This window comes from Hippoglossus stenolepis, chromosome 9 (genome assembly GCF_022539355.2).
Source record: "Hippoglossus stenolepis isolate QCI-W04-F060 chromosome 9, HSTE1.2, whole genome shotgun sequence".
NCBI classification, from domain to species: domain Eukaryota; kingdom Metazoa; phylum Chordata; class Actinopteri; order Pleuronectiformes; family Pleuronectidae; genus Hippoglossus; species Hippoglossus stenolepis.
In genome coordinates this window covers 17,998,321-18,023,736 of record NC_061491.1, presented here as the reverse complement: position 1 = coordinate 18,023,736, position 25,416 = coordinate 17,998,321, and the positions used below count along the sequence as shown (strand labels likewise).

Genomic DNA, 25,416 nt, shown 5'->3' with positions numbered 1-25,416 from the left:
GGGCTCTTCCCGAGTTACAAGCACCTAAAATAACTTTTTGTTTCTAAATAACAAAAATAAATCTAGAATATCATCACATAAGAAAAGATTTTATTCAATCATTTTTTCGTATTTGTGGATTCTCGAATTTGAGTCGAGGCAAATATAACAAGTTATTGAGCCTGATCAAAACTAGAAAAAGTGAAGTAGTAGAAAGGCTTTGAAAGAGTCAACACATCTGACATCTATCTACAAACACACAAAGTCAATCCCATGCAGACACATTCACACTGATTTGATTAATATCTGAACATAAGTAATAATCCTCCTTGAGAGGATTATCAGCACATCTCATGTATCCCCTGATACCACAAGAATAAATGCAAAATATGTCAAACTGATATATGCTCCTTTGTTTTTATTCTGCTGGATTTTTTCCAGTTTTTTCTAGTTAATTTTGCTCTTTGATATGTTTGTCCGTCCCGTTGTGTGCAGATGTTTGTGTGTGAGTCACGACAGAGGGTAAACTTTAACTATGGCGTTAACTTCTCTGATCTCTCTCTCACTGGGGAGATGTGCACAGCCGTAGAGATGTAGCAACCTCAGCCTAAAGAGAGAAAAACACAGAAACAACAAGTGGTGTAGTGTTGCTGCATGATATGTTGCTGTGCTTTGACGTCACTGGAATGAATCTTACTTGTATGTTGGGTTATAGTCATTTCTTGGTTTCATGCCGGTTAAAGTCCTCAGCATGTATCACTCGTACATTCCAAAGGTTTTTACAATATCATTATAGTGTAAGTATAAATGGGACACAGCCATTTATCTACTGGGCCTTGACAAACAGAATATCCAGACAGCTAAATTAATTTGTGAATGGCTTAAGACATTTTAGTAGCAACACTTTGTGTCTTTAATTACTTTTTTTTAGCACAATTAGCAAAAAGTGTAAAAGAGCAAATTGTAGATCTTAAATTGACCCTTCATAGACACTTTGTAGTCAGATCTCAGAGAAATGAATTCAGACAAGTACTGATGGAAATTATGTGCAGTTGTGTGTTCACCTCCTGCTGCGTCTGCAGAGCTTCAGGATCTTCTCTGAGGTGATGTGGCAGAAGCTGAGTTTGACAGTTTGGAGGTGTTTACTGCAGTAATTTGCCAACAGAGTAACCCTGTGTTACACACACACACACACACACACACACACCATTATCATTTTTATTGCTGATATCAGACGTTGCAACACACAGCTTAAATTGTAAAAATGGTTTTGGTCACCCTGGGACTTTTGCACACGGCAAGTCACACACAATCATGTACCCACATGAAACTATACCACAGCTCAGTGTGTCACTTTCCTACCCTCTGTTCCCTGCACCAGTGGAGCTGAGGTCCAGCTGCTGAAGCCGTCGACATCCCAGAGTCAGAGACTGAACTCCTGCATCGGTCACTGCCTTACAGCCACTCACATCCAGGGATCTGACACACGCACACGCACACACACACACACACACACACACACACACACACACACGCACGCACACACACGCACACACACACACACACACACACACCACACACACACACACGCACGCACGCACACACAGAAAGTTTAGGTGAGACAAAACTAGATTCATGTTAGTTTATGTCTTGTGGGAATGAAGGCAAACTATCTCAGTGTATTTACATTACTATTCCTGTGTGTGTGTGTGTGTGTGTGTGTATACCTAATGCATGGTGTATATTTGCTGATGTTGTGCAGTGTCAGGTCCGTGACTCCAGGACAAGAACTGAGGGTCAAACTCTCAAGTTCGACATAGTTTTGAAGCAAAGTGGCCACTGTGACATCAGTGACCTGTGACAGTTAAAAACAAACAAATGCAGCACATTGGTTTAAATTCACAGATAAAATATTCATGGCAAACAGCTTATTTTGTTAAATCTCACACTCACTGCCTGTAGACCAGTGAGATTAAGGGAAATGAGACATTTGAGCTGTGATGCCATCACTGTGAGACTGTGTGTGTTGACTTTAGGCACCTGTCCGACGTTAAGATGCTTTAGACCAGGACACATCTGGAACACAGAAAGGGAAAAACTACATGGAAAACATACTGAGACAAACTAGGATAGTGTACATTTATTGAGAACAGATACAGACATGATTTGAAAGCACTGCGCAAGGAATCAATCTAAATATGCTGATTACTTAAGTACTGTACCTCATATATTGTCTGTAGACAGGACGCAGTGAGGAACTGACAGCCAAACACCTCCAGCCTGCACAGACTAATGTGAAAACACAGTTACAAACAGATCTATGCCCGTTATTATTAAATCTGGGTGGATTTATCCACTAAAACCTGCAGCTAAGGATGAGATCTGGCTCTAATATTAAGAAAATTAAGTCAATCAATCATCAATCAAATTTTAGAGTAAGGAAAAACTACTAACAAAAAACCTTTTAACAGGGTAAAAAGATCGTAGAAACCTTAGAGAGAGCCACATGTGAGGGATCCCTCTCCCAGGACGGACAGAAGTCCTAGTTATTAACCATGTACTGTAAAATCTGGATTTTAAAGTTATGAAATATGAATCACATGTATCTCACCACCACTACGTATTAGATAGCACACAGATGTGGGTCACTTCAGACAATGATGCAGCACTTCTGGTCTTCTTGTGACAAAATGGATGTGAGCCTGAAGTTTCCCACTCATTAATAGCAAATATGGCCCAAATATCCCCAAACAAATGTGGGCCACCTTTAGGCAAGGTGTAATCTGGATGTGAACCTAAACTGGCCCAAGAGGTAAATGGTGAATATGGCCCAAATACCACAAAACAAATGCAGGCCTGGTTGACATGCGGTGTTGCTATGGCTTACTTTTGGCCCAGATCTGGCAAACAAGAGCGCACCGCTGGGTCAAAACATTTCCTTTTTGGGATGAAGGAACTTGTCGCATGGGTACACGTATAAAGGCATGCTCATTCATAAATGCAAACGCCCTGTCTGATCCATCTTGGTATCCACATAAGCCAACAGCATAGTTATACGAACAAAATGAATAGAGTATATGAATAAATGTAGACATGCTTATACACTTATATAAATACAGTGTGGCTGAAGGCGTTCTGACCTCTCTCTGTGTCTCATGACAAGTTTCTTGAGTGGGTCATCAGTGACATGGCAGCCGTTCAGGACAACTGATTTTAGTCTCAACCTACAGGAGGGATAAATGAAGCATTAACACTAATCACCATCATTTCACTTTATTTGTTCATGTATATTTGTCATGTGTGTGTATGTGATTATCTGTGTGTGTGTGTTTATATATGTATGTGTGTGTGTGTGTAACTGACCCTGCCCGGCCGTCACTCAGAGCTTTGACTCCCATATCTGTTGCTCCACTCCAGCTCATGTCCACACTAGTCACATGGTCACACAGCTGACCAATCTGAGGCAGTATCTGGTCACCATGGAGACCAGGACCAGTACAACTTGTGACCTTGACATCCTGTAATCAACAAACAGCAACATAGATTTAATGCAGCGTGATTCCAGCAGGTAATGGAGACGCAGAGTGCAGATCACATTCATGAAAAGATCCAATCAAGTCCTCTTTATCTCAGAAAGTGCATGAAAAGTGTATGACCAGGGGCCTCTAGGCATAGACATAAAGAGGGGACCTCTTATATACAAGTAATTCACCCAGACTGAATGAGACGTGTTTCTTTGTGGTCCTTTGCATCTCTATTTCTTAGTTGCCGTTTGTCGTCATTTTGCAATTTTACTGTACTTTTGTGTTGTTTTGTGTTGACTTGTGGCCAACTTTAGTTTGACGCTGGTTGTTTTGCATCTCCGTGAGTCTCTGTGGAATCGGTCTGTGTATTTTCATAGTTGTTTGATTGAATAATCCACAGAGAAATCACTTCAAACAGAGACACCCTGAAGGGCCTCTCACCTCACACTCCTTCAGTAATCCTTCCATAAAAGTTTCAAATATACTTATTGTTGACAATGTTATATCTTTTAGAGGATATGTGGCAAAGGATGTAACAGTGGTGACTCACTTCACTCCGGTAACATCACGTGTTGGGTGGACACTGACAGCAGGCAGACGGATTCAGGATGTGAGGTCAATAATTTTACAGTGTCAACAAGGAAGGATAATGTCTCATTGGCAGATGACAAGTAACTCATTTAAAAACAAAAATGTTTTCTCTTTCTATTAAATTGATTTTCTGCCTAACACACAGACAGCACGGTGGCTTATTGATTAGGATGATCTGATATTTCACCTTGACGTGTAAAATCATGGGATGTGAATAACAAGAATCCTTCACCAGACTTTCACCCCTGCTCATCTGACCCACCATGTCTGCTTTGAGTGTTTTTTCTTTTCTTACCTCCAGATGATTCTTACACAGAGTGAAAAACATCTGGAGCCCATAGGAGGTGACGGACGGGCTGCTGCAGCTGTACAGACTCAGGCTGCGAGGACGACGTTTGGCCCAAAACAGCAACCGCTGCTCGGTCAGTGTAGAGTTTTCAATCCTCAGATGTTTCCCTTCAGGAGCAGAGAGAGGAAGCAAAACGTATATATTTCATGTTCAGTGTATGAGCTTGTTTGAGTGATTCACGATGTTGCCTCTGAACTACAGCGTGTGTTTGAGGACATGTGATGGTGCAGATCTTGGTTATCTTACTGTATATTTGTCCAGGGAGTGGTACGGTATTTGCTTACGTCATAAGAACAAACCATGTGCTGTTACTTTGAAAAGGTCAGGTCATCCCACTGACCTTAGTCATTACCTCAAATTATTTACGTGAACCTTAAAAAGCCAAACTGCAAATTCCCCTCACACGTCTCGTCACGTATGTATTATTTAATATACACAAGACAAATTATCATGATTGTTATTTAAATTGCTACCAACTTGTCTAATGTTCTTTGTGGTCGGCTTTGTGTGACTTCTGTGCATGAAAACATCTGCAGTTGTTGTACCTTAAAAAATGCCACTTTATGGGGGTTTTGCATAATTTCTTTGTCTCTCATATACAGAAAGAAGAGGAAATAATACTAAAAAAAGAAAGTAATGTATCATCAGTCCATAAGAATTTGTGGAACAGAGAATTAATTGTAAGTATCGTCTTGTTCTTTTAATGATGTAGTTCTTGATTAAATTGATTTGAGGTGTGTCCATCTCCGATTTATAAAATCATTTGTATGAATAATATAACATCCTTATCAATGCATTTCACTCAAAACGTTGAAACATGTCTTATCCTGTCTTATGTTATTATTATCCTGATAGTAAGTTGTTTGTCCAATTGTCTCTATAATTATATAGTTTAAATCTGTCCATCCAAAACACTCTGGAGTTTGTGTGTGTTTATTGTCGCTCTGCGCTGCGTTAACATTGTTTTGAGAATGCTTGTTTTTTTTTGCAGTTGTTGTCGTCTGTCCGTAACCTTCGTGCTATAGCTTGAATGCTTTCAGAACATGCAGCCAAAGGAAGGCTGAGCATTTGTGAGTTTGGCAGAAATGTAGATTAACATGTTGTTGCATGTTCAGCCTAAACAAATCCCCTGGTTCAAGTGAGACGTGTGTGTCTCTGCAGGGAGCTGACTCACAGAGTGTGTGATCAGTAGCCAGTGTGAGCAGGCGACTGCAGACCTGCGTCACTCTGCACAGATCAGTGTGAGGCAGCAGAGACAGGACGGACAGCCACACCTCATCAGGCAGACGCAGCCAGCGGTCACACGCAGGGACAGCTGCCGGCTGACAGGTGTAACAGAAAACACAACTACGATGAAAAATGATTGTGACACAAAATCATCGGTTAAAGCTCCTTTTTCTCCACAAACTGCAAAAGCAGGAAAGCAGAGGCAGCAAATCGTTTAAAACATTGTCAGTTACAGATGTGACTTTTCTCGCTGTAGCCTCTTCCACAATGTATTTTCTACATCGTACGATTCAAGTAAATGTGATCACATTGTTTGTAGGTTTATAATAGAATAAAGAAATATTTCTTACAGTGTGTTTATAGTCAGTGTTGCTCCCGTGGGCAGCTGTGTCTGTAAAGGAAACAAAGAGTTATCTATTCATATTATTTAGGTTATCAAAATCAATTGTTCTTCATAGTTCACACTGCAATTACGCAGCTCAACAACAACAAAGGAGAAAACCAAAGTAAGGACACATCAACTTTTGGTTAATCTTAAAAAAATTGTACTCCTGTTACTATTTTACAACTCTAACAAACTCTTTTAAACTCATGACTGGCTGCTAAATTGATATCTGATAAGGTGTGAAATGAATTGACATTTAGCCAATCATATGACCTGTTGTTGACTTGTACTGTTTCTTTTTAGTTTTTTTACATTTCGTAATGTTTTCATGTCTGTGATTTTATTGTTCGACTTACCTGAGGCCGGGGATGTCGGTCTGGTGTCATCATTGTGACGTGTAGGTTCCAGGCCTGTGGGAGTATCCCTGTAAGGCGATGCGTGTTTCATGCCGTCCTCTGGTGTGTGTCTCTTTGTGTGCGTTTGTGCGTTTGGCCTTTTTGTGCGTTGGATTGCTGCTACTGACTGAGGTCTGGAGAAAGAGGATGAGGTTTATTGTGACACACCGGTATTTATCACAGAAATATTTAGTCGGGCATTAAAGGTCATTTTGAAGGAACCATGCTTTTATTTTGAAAAAAATAAATAATCTGTCAAAAATCAGTGTTTAAATTGTTTACTGGTATTAGCTTTTTTATGTATTTTTTTTAACAAATCTCCAAAACTCAAAAACACAAAATAGCTGAATGAATTCAGATTATAATTTCCAAAATTCTGGCAAATACAATTTATTTTTCTGCATAAAAATCCATAAATGTACTTTTATCATTCTTCAATTTTATTAAATTTCTTTAATCAAACCTTGGCAATTTCCCCCCATTTGTGAGTGAAGACAGGGACATGCTTGACTTCTCATTAAACCTCTGTGGACCTCGACCTCCAGTTGTCTTCTTTTGACCTTTGACATCACTTTGGTGACATTTCAGGCCTGGATGTAGTTCAGTCCTTTTTGGCTGTAAAACTGACGATAGACAGAGAGAGAAACAGACAAACACACATTGAATATATACATGAACATATTCAAATAATCAGAATGTGGATGAAATCATATCCATCATGAACTTGCTGTAGAGCAGTCGTTCCCAATCTTTTTACTTTATGATGCCTTGAACTAGAGAATGTCTTCTTGTAATCGTCACATGTTACATCATCCTTCTGTTTTATTTAAATTAATTTTACAGGATTAGGATCCAGTTTTTCATCCAAAAGATAAGTAAAAAGAAAAAGAAAAAATGATATAATTATAATAATAATAACACTTTGGTTTAATGATGGAGGGGTGGTGCAGATTGGGAACAACTACTCTGGACAATAGTTTACATTAGATTAGGGTTTGCCTTCATAAATGATTTTTACTACCTGAATTAGCAGGAGGTGCAGCTCTCTCCTCTCCTGTTGAGTCCTCTACGTGTGCGTTAACAGGCTTATCGATGGAGGTTTTGGCTCCTGCAGGCCTCTTCATGAAATCACCATGTTTGTTGCAGTAAACAGAGCTCGTCCGACCCAAACATCTGTTTTTCCTTAGAGTCAGATTGTCGCGGTGTTTGGTTTCCTCGTGTTTAGTAAGTGTCGCCCTCCTACATCTACCGCTTTTGGTCCTCTCCTTGTTTTTATAGAGGTCGTCTGTTTTTGTTGTTGCTTCACTAAAGTATTTTGCAACCTCAGGATTTGTGGTTGAGGAGTTGAGCTTAGAGCGAGATGGAGGTCGGGCTGGTGCTGCAGTTTCTTCACACGTCTTCTTCCCTCGTGCAGGTGAATCTGCGAAACATCCCGCTTCAATACTTGGTCTCAATCTGAGGCGATGCAGTCGGTCCACACAATGCTGGTACTGCTCATACACAGTTAAATCTGAGGGTGTTTTCAAGTGACAGGGAATCTCACTGTGGCTCATTTTATCATTTGCAAACTCTAGAAAAGCTAAATAGGTTCCTTGGTTTTTGTTTCCATCCATTTCCTCCAACCCAGCACCCCTTTTCTCCTCCTCCCCTTCCACCATCTCTTCAACCTGTTTCTTCACTTCCTTTTGATTGTCTGACATGTCTCCTTCCTGAGCTCCATTTATTTTATAACTTACATCTTCAGAGTCACATTTTGATGACACTGTTCTCTTTTTACAAATGACATTGCTCCGGCATGATGTGGATCCTTCGATCGAACAAGTTGCAGATGTAAGCGTCTGATTCTTGCTGCTGTCAGATACGTGTGTTTGGTGTCTTTGATTAGATATGTTCAGTCTGTTTGTTGTGCAGTAGCTTTGGCTGGGACTTTGTTTATTGATGCTGTGCTGTCGCTTCATACTTTTGATATTTTCAGTTTCTCTGTTCTCAGGCCAAGTTACGTCATCTCTCCTGGAGAAGGGAACGTCGGGCTCGTCTTGTAAAGGAGATTTAAATCCACAGAGAAATTTACATTTTTCCCGATTCTCATAACTTGTTGCTCCCCCGCCATCAAATACCTCAGTTTCCCTCTTCTCCTCATCCTTCTCAGTTGCCAAAATCAAACTGTCAGCTCTGCAGAGTTCTCGGTGAAGCTCTGATCCGCTGCTGAGGAACCTGTGAGCCCAGTCCAACACGTGCCGCAGCTTCTTCTGTTCACTGAGGAGAGAACAACAGAGGTTCGGCTCCTGGTTGATGTTCTGCCGACAGTTCCCAGCATCCTCCAGGTGTTCAGACCCAGCACGTGCTTCTCTTGTGGTCTGATGACTCTCCATAGTTGGATTTGCTGCTTGAAAAGTTGATTATGTATTATGTTTTTCAGGTTTATCCACAGGTATATCTCAGCGTCAGACACACAAACAACCATGTAGGCTTTACTTTCTTCTTTCTCCACCTTCCTGTTCTAACAAAAGAAGCAAAACCACTAATTAGACTTATAATCACGATGCCATTCTTCATCTCTACAGAGTCGGATTCAGTCTGTTTATGCCACAGAAGCAACAGACGCTGTTTAAGAAAATAAATATTCACTCTTACCCTGAAGATTCCCTGTCGTCTCTGTACATTAGCACAGAGTAAAAGAGAAGTCAAGTCCACTTGAGGTCTTCAGGCAAATACATCAACTCCTTAAGTAATATTTTCTCATTTATAAAAGAATAGACAGTCGACAGTGAAGGTTTGAACACATTTCCTATGTCCCTGAAATCTTTAGTCGCTCACACAAACATCACCATAGAGACAGAGATACAAAATGCAGTAACTCTTCTTCACCATGTGGGGGTGGCAAAGCTTTGAGAAGGTTTGGGGAAAATCTGAAATGTGAGCGGTTCATACTTGTTTTATTACTGAGTGAGAATTGAATAATTATCGCTGCCTCGTATGAAGGAGTTGAATTAGAATAAATTATAGAATTATTATACGAATGTGAACTATGTGAGCATTGTAAGTCTTCGAGTGTGTGAATTATTTTCATAACCTAAGGGACGAACACAAGATATTTTCATAGTTACAAAAACTTTATACATGTGCAAATTATATCCGTTCATAAAGTTTTCACAATATATGTCTACAGCAGCAAAACTTTATCACACAATCACAAACTTATTTCATATGATATGACATTGAATTATGATGCAAATTCATCATTTTGCTCGTTAAAATTATTAAACATTTCTTTGGAAATGTGTTACTTTTCCGATTGAAAGCAAAACTTTTGTTTTTGTAATTATATGTTGACACTGAAATGTTGTTATAATCTGATTTTGCTGCTTGGGTTCACATTGACATTGAGAACGTTTGGTTGGTTTATTATTGCATGAATGTCTGGTTGAATCTGTCTGGTGGTTTCAGGTGTGTTCAAGGCATGTTGGAGATTTTAAATCCTTGTAAAACTATAATTGTTGGATTTTATTCCTGCTGGCACCAAAAAAACTAAAATGCATTGTGCTATATGCCGAGAAAGAAGAAAAAGCTGCCTCCTCACTGCAGTGACATGTAGGAAAATCATAAAAAACAAAGTTATATTGAGTAATGTAAAATAATTTACCCATCAGGCGCCATATTTCAATATATATTCATTAGGGAGCTTTATTGAGGCAGTATTAACATATAAAACAATTCATGTTTTCTTTTATAACATACAAACATTCAAAATTTTCACTTCACAAAATTCATAAGGCTTGGTTGTCCCAGAAGAGAGAGGGTCATTACTTAGGGATTTTTTTTGTCCTTTTTCTGATTCTTTTAAAATTAAATGTCCCAGAGTTTGTTATTAAAAGAGACTGGGTGACAAAAACAAAACAAAACAAAACAAAAAAAACAATCAGACAAAACAATCAGTTTTCGACAAACAATCCAAAACAACAAAGTGACCGTGCAAGAGAATCTGCTACTGTACATGCCCACACAACACTGAAATTATATGATAAACAACAGTTTATTTTTCTCATATGCCATGTGATGTCTCATACATTTGCATATAGTTGACCTGAGTTCAAATATTTAAAATCTTAAATAAATTAAATAAAAGCAGTATTCGTGTGCTAGTTCCAACAGTTGGATTCCAGGTGTTGGTACAACAGTTATATTTTTCTTAATAATTAAAGGTAGATAATTAAATTTAAGGTTTGTAAATACTTGACTCATGTCAGGAACTTGTGATTTTGGATTAAGTAATACCTCGGGTGTGACATCAACTGATGTGTGATCTTGATGACGTTTTTTTTTTTTTAAATCACAGTTTTATGTGCGTACAGGCAATAAAAGTCGTACTGTCGGTCCGTCTATATGCTGTTTGTAAAACACAGGAAGTAGTTCAGTAGCTCAAAACGAGAGCTAAATCTCAAAGGGGGAAATTCCCTTTGAACTCATAAAGGCTACGACTGATAAATGAGCTACAAACTAATATAATGCTACAGTCTCATCGAGCCAGAGATCTGATTTATCAGGCCCATACTCTGTTTTTTTGCAATGAGTTGAGGTGTAGTTTCACTTTCCATTCACTCTGTTGGGTGTTTTTAAAACATCTTTTCAGTAATGGAACATCTAAACACTTCATTCATTTAATAGCATGCTCGGTTAGCAATGAGGTTAGCATTAGCCTTTAGCATCTGGCCTTCATAAGCGACAGACACAGCAAAAGCACAATGAAGCTAACTCATGAAAATTGCAAAAATAATGTTTTCCCAGCAGCCATCAAGAAGTCTTCCTTTTTATATTGAATTATTTAACTCAGACGGAGTTTGTTTTAAGCTAACAGATTTAGCCACTTGAAAAATATAGTTACTGATGCCCAAAGGACACAGCATTACGTATTTTGGTTTTTAAAGGCAGGGACAAAACCTGTCAGGTCCCTTCTACTTAATTTTGACTGAGATAAATTGTGCGTTCATGTGATGTCAAAATATTCAGAAATATTAGTTCCCAACTGGGAAATTTCCTGTGAACGCCACCTCAAGTTGATAATAAAGTGTAAATTTGGTGACAATTTTTCCACACGAGTTACTGAGTTGCCTATGTCATCACTTAGCAACCGATTCAAATTTTTTTCAGCTCTATACGCTTCTAAACTGAACTTGTTTGATGCTAAACTTTTGTCACTTGCAAACTGAATGTCCATTTCTCAAAATAACATCAATAACACCATACTTTTTTAGCCAAAACAGATGCTTCATATTCATGCCTGTCCCCTGATTCTGTGTCCTTGCTCTTATTATGCAAATTTTGTAAAGAGCTGTGAAGGCGTTGTTTAAAACACATGTTTTTTCTGACTTCAAAGCACAGGAACACATCACAAATCGGGGCCTTCTGAGGAGCATGTTCACGTATAGAACTGCCTTTCATGTCTCAAACTCGTCTTCCCTTCCTCCTGTTGCTAAAAACACAGAGAAACATGCGTTCCTCTAAGATGGTCGAGACAGCCAAGCCTAATACTAGATTGCTTTACACAGAGGAGTCACACAGAGGGAAGAAAGAAAGCAAGTCTTTACCCACACTGTTTTTTTTTCTGTTGCCACAACTATAAAGACAGTATTTACAGATGAGGGCATGCAATTTGCAATGAGAGGTCAGCAGAAGATCCAAGTGAGATTCCCAGGTTAGTTCGAGGAGGACGATGTACAGAACACATTTCATTTTTTATGAATCTACAATAAATTACTTGAGCATTTGGATGCTGACAGACAGAATGACGGTTCATGATGATATCCCCCTGTTGTCACAGGATGGTGGTGATCATTTTACAGAGCATCAGCCTCATCCACCAGTGAAGCTGCTTTTTTTTTGTTTTTATTATTTTTGTTAAATCTCAGAGTCTGTGGCGTTAAATGCAAACATCATAGTGGTTTGGCCCTTTGCTTGGTTCCAGCATCAGAACTCAGTGCATGTCCTGTAGTAAGAAAAATAAATGTCTTGTTCCAAATAAGCGTGTTTCCATCATTACTGCATATTTTTCCATATGCATAAAGCTGGTTGATGCATAAAGTCTACAGATTTACATGACAACACGGCCGATGATATGAGGCAGCGGCATTGGAGAGAATATAATGAGAGGGCTTTGATGGTTACGTGCATTGCGGCGGCCTCTGTAGCAGCCGACAAACAAAGAGTATGAAGTGATTTCTGAAAATAAACTTTAAAACATTGAACCAATTCTATATATGAGTCTGAATACTGTGGGAGAGCAATGACCCAACTGCAGTTGCTGGCTCTCAACAGTTCAGACTTACTTGGTGATGTTTTTATCAGACTGACATGGATGCATACATGCTGCAGTGAAATGAGGCTACAACACCGACGGTCTGCAGCCGTGTTAATGTCGGGCTTCAGACTTGGTATAATACAGTATTTGGATATTCATAACAGTGAGACGTGTATGCATGTTTATGTATAAACTATATGGTTTATGCTGTGATTAGATGCATTGTTTTTGTTTTTCTTTATATATTAGTTTTTTTTTTAAACATAAACTGCTAATGCCCTTTCCTGAGAAGTTGATCCACACCAAACTCTATTTTTATCAGACCCTTTTTTCTTCACTTCACAACAAATGTTTTCGTTTAATCTGAAAAGGATTTCTGATCACATTACCTCCTATGTTCTCTTCTCCACTCAGAGACGCTAAGCTGACACACACTGTCTGTTATGGCTGTGAGTTCCCAGGATGCAGGGGTCTGATGATGAGTCGAGTCATAAGGTTACTTTGCTTAGGTCTTGGTTTTGTATACTGTGAGCTCACCTTTGTGTACAGACTACACAAATCTATATACCATATGAAAATGACCCATTTCCACACAGATCACGAATCCCTATGATCAAGTCACAATTTACAGATAATTCCTCCTTTCTGCACCTTTTTTCAGTCAGTGGCGGGAAACATAATATCATCACGGTGCTCATTCATACATCTGTCCCATTAGACTAATGATTGGATAAATGGATTAGGGTTAGGGTTGGGGGTCAAAGGTCAAGGTCCTGGTGGCCTCACTAAACATGTTTTTGTGTCTCCTGAACACGATCTCTTAAGTTTGCCTTTGAGGAGTTGCCTTAAATTTTAACCAGTTGTCACTTGAGTCTGGTACAAACATAGATATTTTCATCTTGGGAACCTCAGTCATATCAGCAGTGAATGTCCATACACATAAACACAGCATTATACTGTATATACTTCCTCTATAAGCACCTTCCCTTCCTATAACTCCTGATAACTCTGCCTCGTTGGTCACTGACATTAAAAAGGAAAATACACTTTCTCTGTCGAAACATATAAACGGTTGCAGTTGTTTCAATGATAAACACAGGATAAAAAGCAGATCTTCTCCAGTGAGTTAAGTACCTGTAACTGTACCTGTTCAACATTTACTCCATCAGAAACATGGCTTGGATGACACCTCAAATGTCCCATCATGTGTCCTACCTCTTCAAACAAAGCTCCCAAAGACAACACATCATCAAACAAATGACCTCAAACTCAAAATTGTGGTTAAATTCATCATTCAGTGACTTTTTCTCAGAATGTAACTTTTTCCTCCCTTTGAATCTCTTCATACGTTTTATGTCAAACTCTATAAAACCACGTTGAAAGATGCACGATTAGCTTTAATTAATGAGCTAACATTTAGTTCAGAAGACATTTTCAACAAAACACACTTATTTTTTTTTCAATCATCACAAACGGACTGGATTTTCTCTCGTGCCACCCTCCTGTTCCCCCGAAATGACATCACGTAATCTGAAACAGTTGTAATCTGTGTTCGGTGTAAAAGATTTGTGCTATAGCCTCTGTAGGAAAAACCCAGGGTGCTACTGAGTCAACAAACATTGACCGTAGTCTGAAAAAATAGCTTAAATTTCTCAACACCCCCATAAACCTCAATAAATTAGCTTTTTTTTAGTCATCTTTTGTAAACTCTTAATTTCAAAATAAGCTCAAAGTAGATCCTCTGACTGAAAAATTCCTGAAAGATCTGGATCACATAAAAATGTACAAAACATTTAAAAACAACTTATTTAAGATTGGTATTAATCATCAATATTCTGCTTTGTTTTAAATATATATATTATATAATGTACCTCTGACGGTGGCTATGGTTGCATCCAGTGACAGATCAATAACCTCTCTTGCTCGCTCTCTGTTCCCACCCACTCCGTCATGACTGACAGGCTCTGTGACCAATCAGGCGCTCTGCTCTGAGGACCAGAACCAATCAGAACGGTTTGTGATATTTACCAAAAATGTCTCTTGCATCAATTTGTCAGCATCAGGAGTGAACAGACCATTCAATCTTCGAGTAAAACCCAAACCAACTGACTTTTCCTCTTGTTGTGACATTTTCTCTGTTCACGACCTCCCTCTTTTTAAAATTCATTCATCTCTCACTTCCACAAGTTCTTCCTTGAGCACTAACAGTATTTATTTATCTCATCACTGCCAAGTGTCCATCTTAACAAGTAATTGGATCCTGTGATTGAAATCTTATCTCTCTTTTCTGTAAGACAGTAATTAGCCTATGCTGCCAAAGAGGTGAAACACATCAATGTTTCCATGTAATCCAATCAGAAAGAATCCAATAGGGCTACTTCATTACTGTCAATGTTTCCATATGAGGCCCCTTTTCAAATAAAATATCAAACTATAATTTTGTGGAGTCGTCATCGGTGATGTATTCCACCTGCTCCTAAAATAAATTGGATGGTTGAAATCATTTCACACCATTGGCAGACTTGTGTTTCATGAGGCACCAGTTGTTAAGACTGAAAATAAGATTAAATTCAAAGTTAAGACAGACATTTGGGCGTGTTTGATTCCCCCACAGTGACTTCTCACTTTCCTTCTCATTCTGTTTCTCTTCCTCCTCAGTCTGACCACAGGTTCTCCATGGCCATGCTGATCTTACACAGGATCCAGCGCCGGAACGGGCAGTAATACTCGTAGTGAAACTGCTCGAACTCCGGCGTCTGGCGGATCTCGTGGAGGAACGACACGTCGATGTCAGACTCCAGCAGTAGCAGCAGTGTGGGCACAGTAACCAGCAGGACGCCCATTACCACGGCAACGAAGCGGGCCACGCTCAGCACACAGGCATTGACTCTCTCGTTGGACGAGAGCAGGCGCAGGCTGCTGGTCAGGACGCCTCCCATCCGACTCCTCGCAGCCAGCCGGGTGCGCTCGTAGGCCCGGTCTCGCTCCCTCTCGGCCTCCAGCTGGGCCTGGATGTCAGGGTCAGCATGCAGCTCCCTCAGCATCCTGGCGGGGCTCTGGACCGGGGAGGAGAAGAGCAGGTCGACGCTTCCCTGGCTGTCGTCTACAGGGGTGGGCAGCATGCTGGCACAGGGGCTGGAGAGGAAACATTTTCAAATAATTAATAAAGACATTATCATATTAATTATTTAGGAAGTAGGAATGAACAAGGCCCTGAAAGAATACGATTGTTGAGCGTTGTTATGAATAAACTATGTACCTGTAGACAAGCTCAGAGATGGTGAGGGGGCCACTGGACTCGTCGTCTTCCTGCACGTCATCTTCAGCTTTGGGCGTCTGAGGTCGGAGATTGGAGGTTTCCATGGAAACACGGGGAGGCTGCAGGTCATTGCTCAAAGCAGAGTTTCCTCCTTCGGTCCCTTGTTGCTCTGTGACTGTGGATACGGCTGAAGGTTTGAGAGGAGACAAGGGAACAGAGTCCTTCACAGCAGCAACACCTGGTGAGGGAGGAAGACGAGAGAAAGAAGGAGGAAAATATGTTTTACATGAGGCTGTAAACTGGCTTAAACACTTACACTGAATTAAAAGGTTTCCTGTGTATTTATAGATTTATAGATTGAATACACGGTATGACACGGTATGAAAAGTTATAAAGTAAATAATACTTCTGTCATGAAAAAAAAGGACAAGAGAGGTATATGCCAATAGCAATGTCCCAGTTTCATGTGTGATACATACATACACACTTGGAATCAATGTTGGTGGTTCACTACCTAATAATTTTACAGTACATAAGAAATTCCCATTTTATTTCTTTCCTATTAAACAATATGTAAAAGTTTGAATCAAAGATGATCAATTTAACTTTTTTCAGTGTGGAGAATTTAGTGATATCTAGTGGTGAAGTTGCATGTTGCAGATGATTAGAACCTTTGGAAACCTTCAGTTGTCATAAAAACTCAAAGGGTGTTTAGTTTGTCCAGTTATTTAAACATAAAAGTATCATTCTAGGGTAAAGAAAACCACAATTTGTACAATTTAGATGAAACACACTAGTGAAAACACAAGGAATATTTTATATTACATTTCTGCTGATAGATCCCTTTCAGCACAATCTTACACACCTTTAAATCATAAAAATTAACAAGTGTTCAGTAAAATGTTTTTTTCTCATGAAAAAATAGAAAATTAAAATTTTTCTACAACCTTCACAAAGCTGTCGCACATTATTAACACTCACTTGATTTTTTTAGTAATTTCTTGAATGTTGCCAGGACCAGTGAGGGACAACAGTGTCCATGTGCACAGTGCGAACATTTTGTATATGCATGTCAGTAATATATCCTCAATATGTTTTATAGAAAACTGTCACAATTGCTGTTGCAGTTTAGTTGTATAGAAACATTATTTCAAGAAGACAAGGATGAACAGCTATCAAGGACCACTTTCTGTTGTTTTATGCTGCAGTTGAACCAACACAGCCACATGATGGCGCTCTTCTACTTGTTAAGGACCCACAGATAACACTGGCATGAAGAATGAAACATGAATAATCTGTTTTTTCTGTGTAAACACTCAACCCTCACGCTGAGGTACAGACTTATGGATGTTTCTTAGACATCATTGACTCCTCAATGCGCACAAGGAATCTGAAAATGTGTGTGTGTGTGTAAATGGTTTAATGGTCTGTATTTATAAAGCACTTTTCTAGTCTTGATGACCACTCAAAGCACTTACCAGTACAGTTTATTGCCATTCACCCATTCACACACACATTCATACAGTGCATCTATGGGCAGCACTTTTTCTATGAGGGGCAATTCAGTATCTTGCCCAAGCACACGTCTGCATGCAGATGGGGAAGACTGGGATCGAACTGCCGTCCTTCTGGCTCTACTCCCACAGCCAGTGTTTTTGTGTGTGTGTGTGTGTGTGTGTGTGTGTGTGTGTGTGTGTGTGTGTGTGTGTGTGTGTGTGTGTGTGTGTGTGTGTGTGTGTGTGTGTGTGTGTGTGTGTGTGTGTGTGTGTGTGTGAAGGTTAAAAATAAAACCAGCTGTCTTCCTGCTATAGATTAAGTAGGAGCTGGGGCTAAATGTCCACTGACGTATGACTCAGCTTGTCGACACCTCTCTTATCTTGTGATCACACACACACACACACACACACACACACACACACACACACACACACACACACACACACACACACACACACACACACACACACACACACACACACACACACGGCAACACAGCAAGACAAAGACGTTGTTAATATTCAACATACGTATTCCTATGCATAGAGTGTAGACTCTATGCCAGGTGAAGATACCATAGGGTATATGCATAATAATAAATCTATTGCTATTGCCTTAACATGCATGAACTAAAATAGCCGTACTCTTTCGAACTAAATTGAAAATGACAACAACATTTACTGGCAACAAAACAACAAGTGTTTGACCTAATTTAAATATCAAAGAAAGTGACAAAGGTGTTTGACACAATCACAAAGCTCTTTGACTTATTTTAGCAATAGAGAAATCAAGGTCAAACAGACGAATCAGTTACCATGGCAACTGATTCAAACACAAGTTGAGAGAAATGAAAAAAGAACAAGTAGGGGAAAGTAAAAATGAAGAACCCAAGGAGCGAGCGGTGACAGCTACCATGGCAACAGAGTCAGCAAAAAGCCAAAGAAGTGAGTGGACTCCTGGAGAGAAAGAGGGAGGTATTAAAGTTGAGAAAGAAGGTGCAGGTGAAAAATGAGAGGAGCAAGATAAACAGAAGAGAAGAGGGTGAAAGGAGAATCTGGATTTAACAATCTTAAGTAAAATATTGCAGCAGACTTGGGCCGCAACTGTCTGAATTTATCATAATTTATCTTCTCACAGTTGCACAAAAGTGAACTTGAATAAAATACAGATTTATTAAAGGGGACATAGCATGCCCATTTTACCACAAGTTGATATGGTTCCTTGGGGTCTTAATGAAATGTCTGTAACATACTTTGGTCAAAATACCACAAGGATCATTTAAAACAGCACCCTTTTTACCCTGTCTAAAACAGCCCTCCACAGAGCGACCTGTTTTGAGTGCCTGTTCCTTTAAATGCTAATGAGCCAGCTCCCCCCTCCCCCCTCTCCCCCCATGATTTTAAACGATATAAATTACATATTTTATATGATATAAATTATCAAATATGCATCCCATACTTTGTATTCCCCTTGTTGTCCTGGAGTTTTAATTTTCCCAATCACATAATTAAATGTCCCCCTCTGCCCATCCACTACAAGCACACAAGCAGACAGACAGAGAGAGAAAGAGAGGGGTGGGGGGGGGGCTATGAAGACCATCATTTACCCCCGAACCCCGACATTCAACGGGTACAACAACAAGCGGAGAAAGCAGAATCGCGGGCTGACCTTATATAAGTCTATGGGGCTGACCAGCGCGGAGAAATGCTCGTCCCGTGTGAACAGCCAGGCGGCTGCGCGCTTGAAGCGGTGCTGCGCTGCCTCGCAGCTGCGCTTCGCGTCGGTGTACCCGGCGTAACTACTGTAACCGGCGTAACTACTGTAACCGGCGTAACTACTGTACCCGGCGTAACTACTGTAACCCGGCATACAGTAGAGCTGAACACTGCGGAAGTCTTCCACACAGCTGGCAGTGTGGAAGACCGCTGCGGCAGCGCAGCGCCGTTCTCCAGCGCGCAGCCGCCTGGCTGTTCACATGGGACAGCATTTCTCCGCGCTGGTCAGCCCCATAGACTGTATATATAAGGTCAGCCCGCGATTCTGCTTTCTCCGCTTGTTGTTGTACCCGTTGAATGTCGGGTTCAAGGTTGACTGGCGCTGAACACTGCGGAAGTCCTCCACACTGGGCTGTGTGGCGCTGACACAAATTCCAGCTCACGCACGGGAGAGCGAGCGGTCACTCCCGAGCAGCTGCTGCAGCCTCCCAGTCCCAACGATCCAGACAAATGCCACATGTGAGTGAATCGCGGGCTGACCAGCGGAGAAATGCTCGTCCCGTGTGAACAGCCCGGCTGCGTGCTTGGGAACGGCGCTGCGCTGCCTCGCTGCCTCCGGTGTAAACCCGGCGTAGCGAGTGTGGGGGACGGGAGCCTCGCAGACCATGTAGCCTCGCAGACTTCCAGTTCCTTGTTACGAAACAATACCCAGGAAGCGCAATCGAGTCGCTCAAGCATGACGTTTCTGACTTAGAGGAACTATAACAAAACGCGCGAGTGTTTTTTCCCCAGAGTTTTTGGGTTGGTAGACATGCCAGATACCCACATTAACCTGTAGAAGCACTAACAAAGTGGAATTTGCATGCTATGTCCCCTTTAAATGGAAATCATACAAATCAAGGGGGATTTCACCTGGATCTCAAGTCGCCCACAAAATGATGCGCCCCTGCTTGATTATGGCACACAGAATGAAAGATGATGATATGTATGGTGTGCAAGTGATCTGTGATAATTCAAAGATAATCCACCCTGAACTGACCTGCAATTTAAAAGCAAATGTATGAGGCGGATGAAAATGTTTTGATATATTCTATTTGCCCTTTTAATCAGAATGTGGTGGGAAAATAATCATAACTTGCACCATAGTTACTTTGCTCTTTTCCCATGTATATTCAACTGTCTGCTTTCTGTCCTGTCACTTCAGATACAAGCCTCTCCTTAGAGATGATTCACACTACAAAGCACAATCTCTGCATGGGCACAATTCACACACGCGCAGACGCACACTCATGCACACACAGAATCTGGGTTTTCCCCTGTTATGCAAGTGTTGACAGACCTATTTATCTTTGCCATGCTACCTCATCATGAACACCCAGACACCTACAAAGGATATTTATATTTGAACGACTGAGCAAGCGTGCGAGAATAGTCATCTTTTTATTCTTTTATTTTTAAACCCTGTCTTTTTGTTTCTTTTCAGCACCTTGTCTTATTTTGTTTCTAACCACTTTTCCTCCGCTGTATTGATAAGTGCCATAATATTAAATGACATTGTGTAATCCATGTTAAGGCGGATTTTGAATAACTAAGATGTCTCACTGTAACTGCAGACTTTAATCTCTTATGCAGACCTCTTACTACAATAGAAAACCCTCCTGAATGTGGCCTCCCTGCACAGTGTCAAGTGAGGGAACAGGATCAGCTGTGAAGCATCACTCTTAAACCTGATGAAGATTCAGTGTCAGACTCAAGGACACTTCAGCAGGGTGGCGACGAGGGGACTGTAAAACGAGGCCAGTCAGTGAAGAACCATCCTCTTGATGTCTACATATTTCCAAAAACTATAATTCAAATTCCAGTACTAGATGTGCAGTTACCAACTCTAAATCATCACTGATGTTAAATTAAAACTACAAGAGAATATGATGAATTACTTTAGTCTTAAATTTCCCTTTGTAAAATTGGCCCAAGGATTAATTGTAGTTTAAAATGTTTGTGTTCGATTATAAGCAAGATAAAGCAAAACTGATGGAAGGATGCTGAATGGGTCAGGGAAGAATCTCTTAAATTCTGGTGTGGATCCGGATCAATGGACACATCCAGGATATTTTATTTTGTAATAATTTTCTTTAACATTGCGACTTGCAAGATGGGATGTTTTTCTCAAGGAACAATTCATGGATCTAAATGGGAAACCATCAGGCATATTGAGGGAACTGATATCTATGAGTATATTCAGCTTGATTGAACTTAAGGGGACTGCTGGTCCTGGGTGGAGGTTTGTGCTCTACTCTGTACCACTCTAATTCTCTTCTTTGATGCTCCATTCAAACTCAAACGTCCCAGATCTACCAATAAAATACTTTGAAGACCTCACAATCCTTCAGTCTGTTGTTTCACTATAAATCTATTGGCCACCTCTCTCTTTAATACATCCAGGAATCATAGCATCTGTGAGAACTGTGTTATACTGTAGAGTACTGTACAGTGGTTAGTTATATTGGTGATATCTGTGGCCTACACACACACACACACACACACACACACACACACTGGAGAGGTCTCTGGACAGTCTCAGTGGATGTTTGACAGATTACACTTACAGCTTGCACCAGTCGGTTGCCATAACAGAACATCTACTGGGCTGAATGAGCTCACAATTTTAAACTGCATTTACTTTGAGAAATACATGTTCAATGCTGCATCACTCAAGGAAGTCCAGTGTTCATGTGTTATGTGTGTGAGCAACTAAAATAATCCTCTGTACCAATGTAGTTGAGCAAACTGCAGAAAAGATGCAGTATTTGTCCATAAATGACTTTATACTGTCTATCTTGATGTATTTCTGCCTTGCATCTTACTCTGTTCCAGTGTGTTTCTCTGACATCCCGTGCAGGTTCCGCTGATACGTCCCGTGTGCCCCACGAGTCGTACATAAACATCCCGTGCCGTGTGATTGGCTATACGAAGATGCAGGCTACGCCGCGTTGTTATCTTCACCTGGCACCTCAAGGCCTCTGCCACCACAATCGATGAGGCCTGCTCCTCTGCAGCCTCCCCTGGATGAAATACTTCAAGAGGCCCGGCCTGTTCCTCCTCCATCTCCTCACGCTCGAGTCCCTCAGAGGTCACATCCAGCCCGAGCCCCCCTACCCTGCCCTGGATCCCACAGCTACAATCGTCCCCTATGTTGGACTCCAAACTGCCCTGCATGAGGCCGCCTCCAGCATCACTTCTGTTTCTGTGCTCGAGAAGCTCCATCGTTCAGTCCGAGGAGAAAACTTGGACCAGCTGTCTGCGGCAAGACCCCCACACCCTGAATGACCGGGCTGCCAGCTGAGCTCTGAGGCTGGGAAGGGTATGAACACACGCACACACACACATGCACTCTGAGAGAGATGGTGAGAGATGGACACCAGACACACTCTCTCTCTCTCTCTCTCTCTCTGACGAACAGACATGGCGGGCCCTCAAATGAATGTCAGTGATTTAACAAAGAGTGGAGGGGCATTAGAGGAGGATCAGATCCAAAGCTGCAGTTTCTATATATAACCAGGTGGTCCTGGCTGCAGAGGGGCAGCTAATCTAACTCTGATTACAGAGGCACAGGCCCGGGACGGGATGGGGATCACTTGCTTTTCCTCCTCGCGACTCTGTCTTTATCTTCGTCTTCCATCCTATCGGACAAACTTATTTCTCTTTCATTCTATAAAGACAAAATTCTTCAATTCACATACAACAAAGTTAACTTGTGATCACAGAGAGACGAGTGTGGACTGTGATAGGACGGAATCACAAAATAAACGGCCCAAGTGTTTTTTTAGGTGATGGTAGGAATGTGGACGATGTCCAATGTGAGACCTGAACACAAGTTTGATCCCTGTGTGTGTGTGTGTGTGTGTGTGTGTGTGTGTGTGTGTGTGTGTGTGTGTGTGTGTGTGTGTGTGTGTGTGTGTGTGTGTGTGTGTGTGTGTGTGTGTGTGTGTGTGTGTGTGTGTGTGTGTAGGTTAGATAGGAAAGGGACAGGCTGTACAAACAGAACAAGGTCAGCATAAACCTTGGGTCAGCTTCCTGTTTCCCCTCTAATGGCTGAGATTAGTGCTCTGAATATAGACGGGGGATCCTCAACCATCTTGAGAACACTTTATCCCAAAGTCCTTGCACCACCCTTCCTGCATCAGTCAGTGTTTGACTTTATGCCGTTGTCTCGTCCGTCCCCCTCTACAGGCAAAAACACTCACTGGTACTAAAGGCCATATTAGACGGCGGGGTGTAAGTGATTCTATAGATGATAACAACATACATTTTTGAATAATCTTTCTTAAAAGCTTTCAAGGAGATGAACTCAACTGTACACACAAAACGTGATGGATGCATTTGTGTAAAAAAATTAAAAGAAGAGCTTCAGAAAGAAGTTTAAATCCTACATTTTATCATCTGGCAAATGAGAGGTGAATGTGCTTCTTAGACTTTTGGTATTTTCTAAAATAATAAACAACTAAAATATGATCTATTTAACTAAGTAGCGTACAACCTAGAGTTGCAGGAAATGCGATGACATTTTCAAATTGAATCTGGTGTCATTACTCAGCCTGGATCCTGTCCGTGGTGCATGAGGCCCTTCATAAGATGACTAGCTCCTGCCCCGCGCAAGCTAACTGAGACAGCCGATACACTCAGTGCTGCAGCTCTTTGACCCAGAGTCAAGACTGGATTTATTTTTCTTTAAATGGGATAAAGGGAGACAGAGAAAAGACGGAGAGAGCGAGACAGAGAGAGGGAAAGTGAAGGGGGTGGCCATAAATTCTGCCAGAAAAGGCGTGAGAAAAGAGGTCCATCAACAGTTTGAGGAGAGCGATGGCAAAACGGCATGACATGTGTGAAGGTCTGACTAGCACAGTCCGGGGTGGATGTGTGAGAATGGAGAGAGGTGAGGCATGAGGGTGAAGGATGGAGTGAAGGAGAGGGGAAGGGGTTAGGTAAGAGGAGAGGAAGGACTCCGTATAGGTGAAAGACAAAGGGACATGTCAAAATGGAAGGGAGAGAGGAGACGACAGTGGAGAACAGGCTTTTTAAAAGTGGAGATAAAGTTCATTTTACACAATAAGTAATAAATTATATCTATTATTAGTGACAGAGCCCTTTCCACCTGCCCCCAACTTAACCAGAGACTGCACGGATCTGTCTACCTTCAAAAATGAGTCAAAACCCACTTGTTCAGATTCGTATGATGATGATAAGGAGTATCTTATATTAACAGTTGTTTAAATTTCTCTATCTCTTTTTAAAAACACATGTAAAATATTATTATTATTATTATTATTATTATTATTATTATTATTATTATTATTATTATCATCAGCCAAAGTCTAGATGATGAACATTTTACTGAGTTGAAAGTTTTACAAGGTTTTACAAGCAGTGGCCACAGGCGACTCTCACTCAGTGATGTGTGGCTCAGGGGAGAATCTTAAAACACTACTCAGGTCTTGTAAAAGCACAGCGACTTTTCTTTATGCTTTGGGGTAAACATTGATTTTGAGATTAAATGATCCTATAAATATAATTTAACATCAGTCAAAAAGGTGGTAAAAGATCCCTCCTCCTCCTCTCTGTGTGGTTGATTTTCTGTCAGTAATTTTATAACTTCCTGACGGACATATCTTACTTTAGCTTTGAAAACTTTATTCACTGTATGTGTTTTTCCCCCCGCTATATTCTGATACTGATTCTTTTGGTGGATTAACACAAGTGAAAGCACAATTGTTAATAAGTACAGTTCATTATTCAAATAAACTTTTCTTGTCCTTTTACCACCTCTATTTAAAAATGCAGTTTCTTTTTGTAGCTCGACATCTCCTCTGTGATACGACCTTACATAAAGTCACCCACAATTCCTCCTGTTATTTTTTGCCGCACACACAATCCTCCCTTCTGTGTGTCCTTACATTTAGAGGCAGTGGCGAACAACCTTCCTGGCCTTTGTTCATTCTCCCAGCCCCACACTCCGCTTTCTCCTCTTTCATATTCTCTCCATTTATTTCCCCTCTCCTCTCTCCATTCACTGTCTTGGGTAACCTCACCGTCTGCTCTTCTCTTCCTGCTTTCTGCTGTTCAACAGGATTTATACTTCAATCAGATAATAGGTCACGGTGTCAGGCATAATAACGGCGGAGAAAAAGCAACAGAGAATTACA

General features: G+C 40.8%; 3 protein-coding genes across 6 annotated transcripts in view; all 3 read right to left on the bottom strand.

The window, feature by feature from the left end:
- Positions 1-167: 167 nt before the first annotated feature.
- LOC118115672 (F-box/LRR-repeat protein 2) lies at positions 168-4,591 on the bottom strand. Its single transcript, XM_035166986.2, has 9 exons — positions 4,390-4,591; positions 3,343-3,497; positions 3,120-3,203; positions 2,202-2,268; positions 1,933-2,055; positions 1,707-1,834; positions 1,342-1,458; positions 1,044-1,151; positions 168-586 (listed from the first exon to the last, which is right to left on the bottom strand). Exons 1-9 carry the CDS (start codon positions 4,420-4,422, stop codon positions 490-492), a joined length of 912 nt encoding a protein of 303 aa, XP_035022877.2. The 5' UTR covers positions 4,423-4,591; the 3' UTR covers positions 168-489.
- A 1,369-nt stretch (positions 4,592-5,960) lies between these two features.
- On the bottom strand, positions 5,961-8,936 carry LOC124852385. Its single transcript, XM_047341269.1, has 4 exons — positions 7,472-8,936; positions 6,914-7,073; positions 6,412-6,584; positions 5,961-6,061 (listed from the first exon to the last, which is right to left on the bottom strand). The coding sequence occupies exons 1-4, from the start codon at positions 8,820-8,822 to the stop codon at positions 5,961-5,963; spliced, it is 1,785 nt and encodes a 594-aa protein (XP_047197225.1). The 5' UTR covers positions 8,823-8,936.
- Positions 8,937-13,499: 4,563 nt separating this feature from the next.
- frmd3 (FERM domain containing 3) overlaps positions 13,500-25,416 on the bottom strand; it is a 51,019-nt gene continuing 39,102 nt past the window's right edge. For all 4 annotated transcript variants that reach the window (XM_035166936.2, XM_035166938.2, XM_035166937.2 and 1 more), the window contains 2 exons: positions 16,005-16,242; positions 13,500-15,880 (listed from right to left, as the gene is read on the bottom strand). In XM_035166936.2, the coding sequence (XP_035022827.1) occupies positions 15,400-15,880; positions 16,005-16,242 (719 nt within the window). In that variant the 3' untranslated portion in view covers positions 13,500-15,399. The remainder of the gene's footprint in view (positions 15,881-16,004; positions 16,243-25,416) is intronic.

What these genes read in the sequence shown, in the direction of transcription:
- LOC118115672 (XM_035166986.2), bottom strand. Translation starts at nt 4,422, where the DNA reads ATGTTTTTCACTCTGTGTAAGAATCATCTGGAG. An exon ending in GTCATGAGACACAGAGAGAG is followed by an intron (nt 2,269 to 3,119) that starts GTCAGAACGCCT and finishes TTTTCACATTAG; the next exon opens with TCTGTGCAGGCTGGAGGTGT. An exon ending in GTCTACAGACAATATATGAG is followed by an intron (nt 2,056 to 2,201) that starts GTACAGTACTTA and finishes TCTGTGTTCCAG; the next exon opens with ATGTGTCCTGGTCTAAAGCA.
- LOC124852385 (XM_047341269.1), bottom strand. Translation starts at nt 8,822, where the DNA reads ATGGAGAGTCATCAGACCACAAGAGAAGCACGTGCTGGGTCTGAACAC. An exon ending in AATGGGGGGAAATTGCCAAG is followed by an intron (nt 6,585 to 6,913) that starts GTTTGATTAAAG and finishes CTCTTTCTCCAG; the next exon opens with ACCTCAGTCAGTAGCAGCAA. An exon ending in ACCGACATCCCCGGCCTCAG is followed by an intron (nt 6,062 to 6,411) that starts GTAAGTCGAACA and finishes TTTCCTTTACAG; the next exon opens with ACACAGCTGCCCACGGGAGC.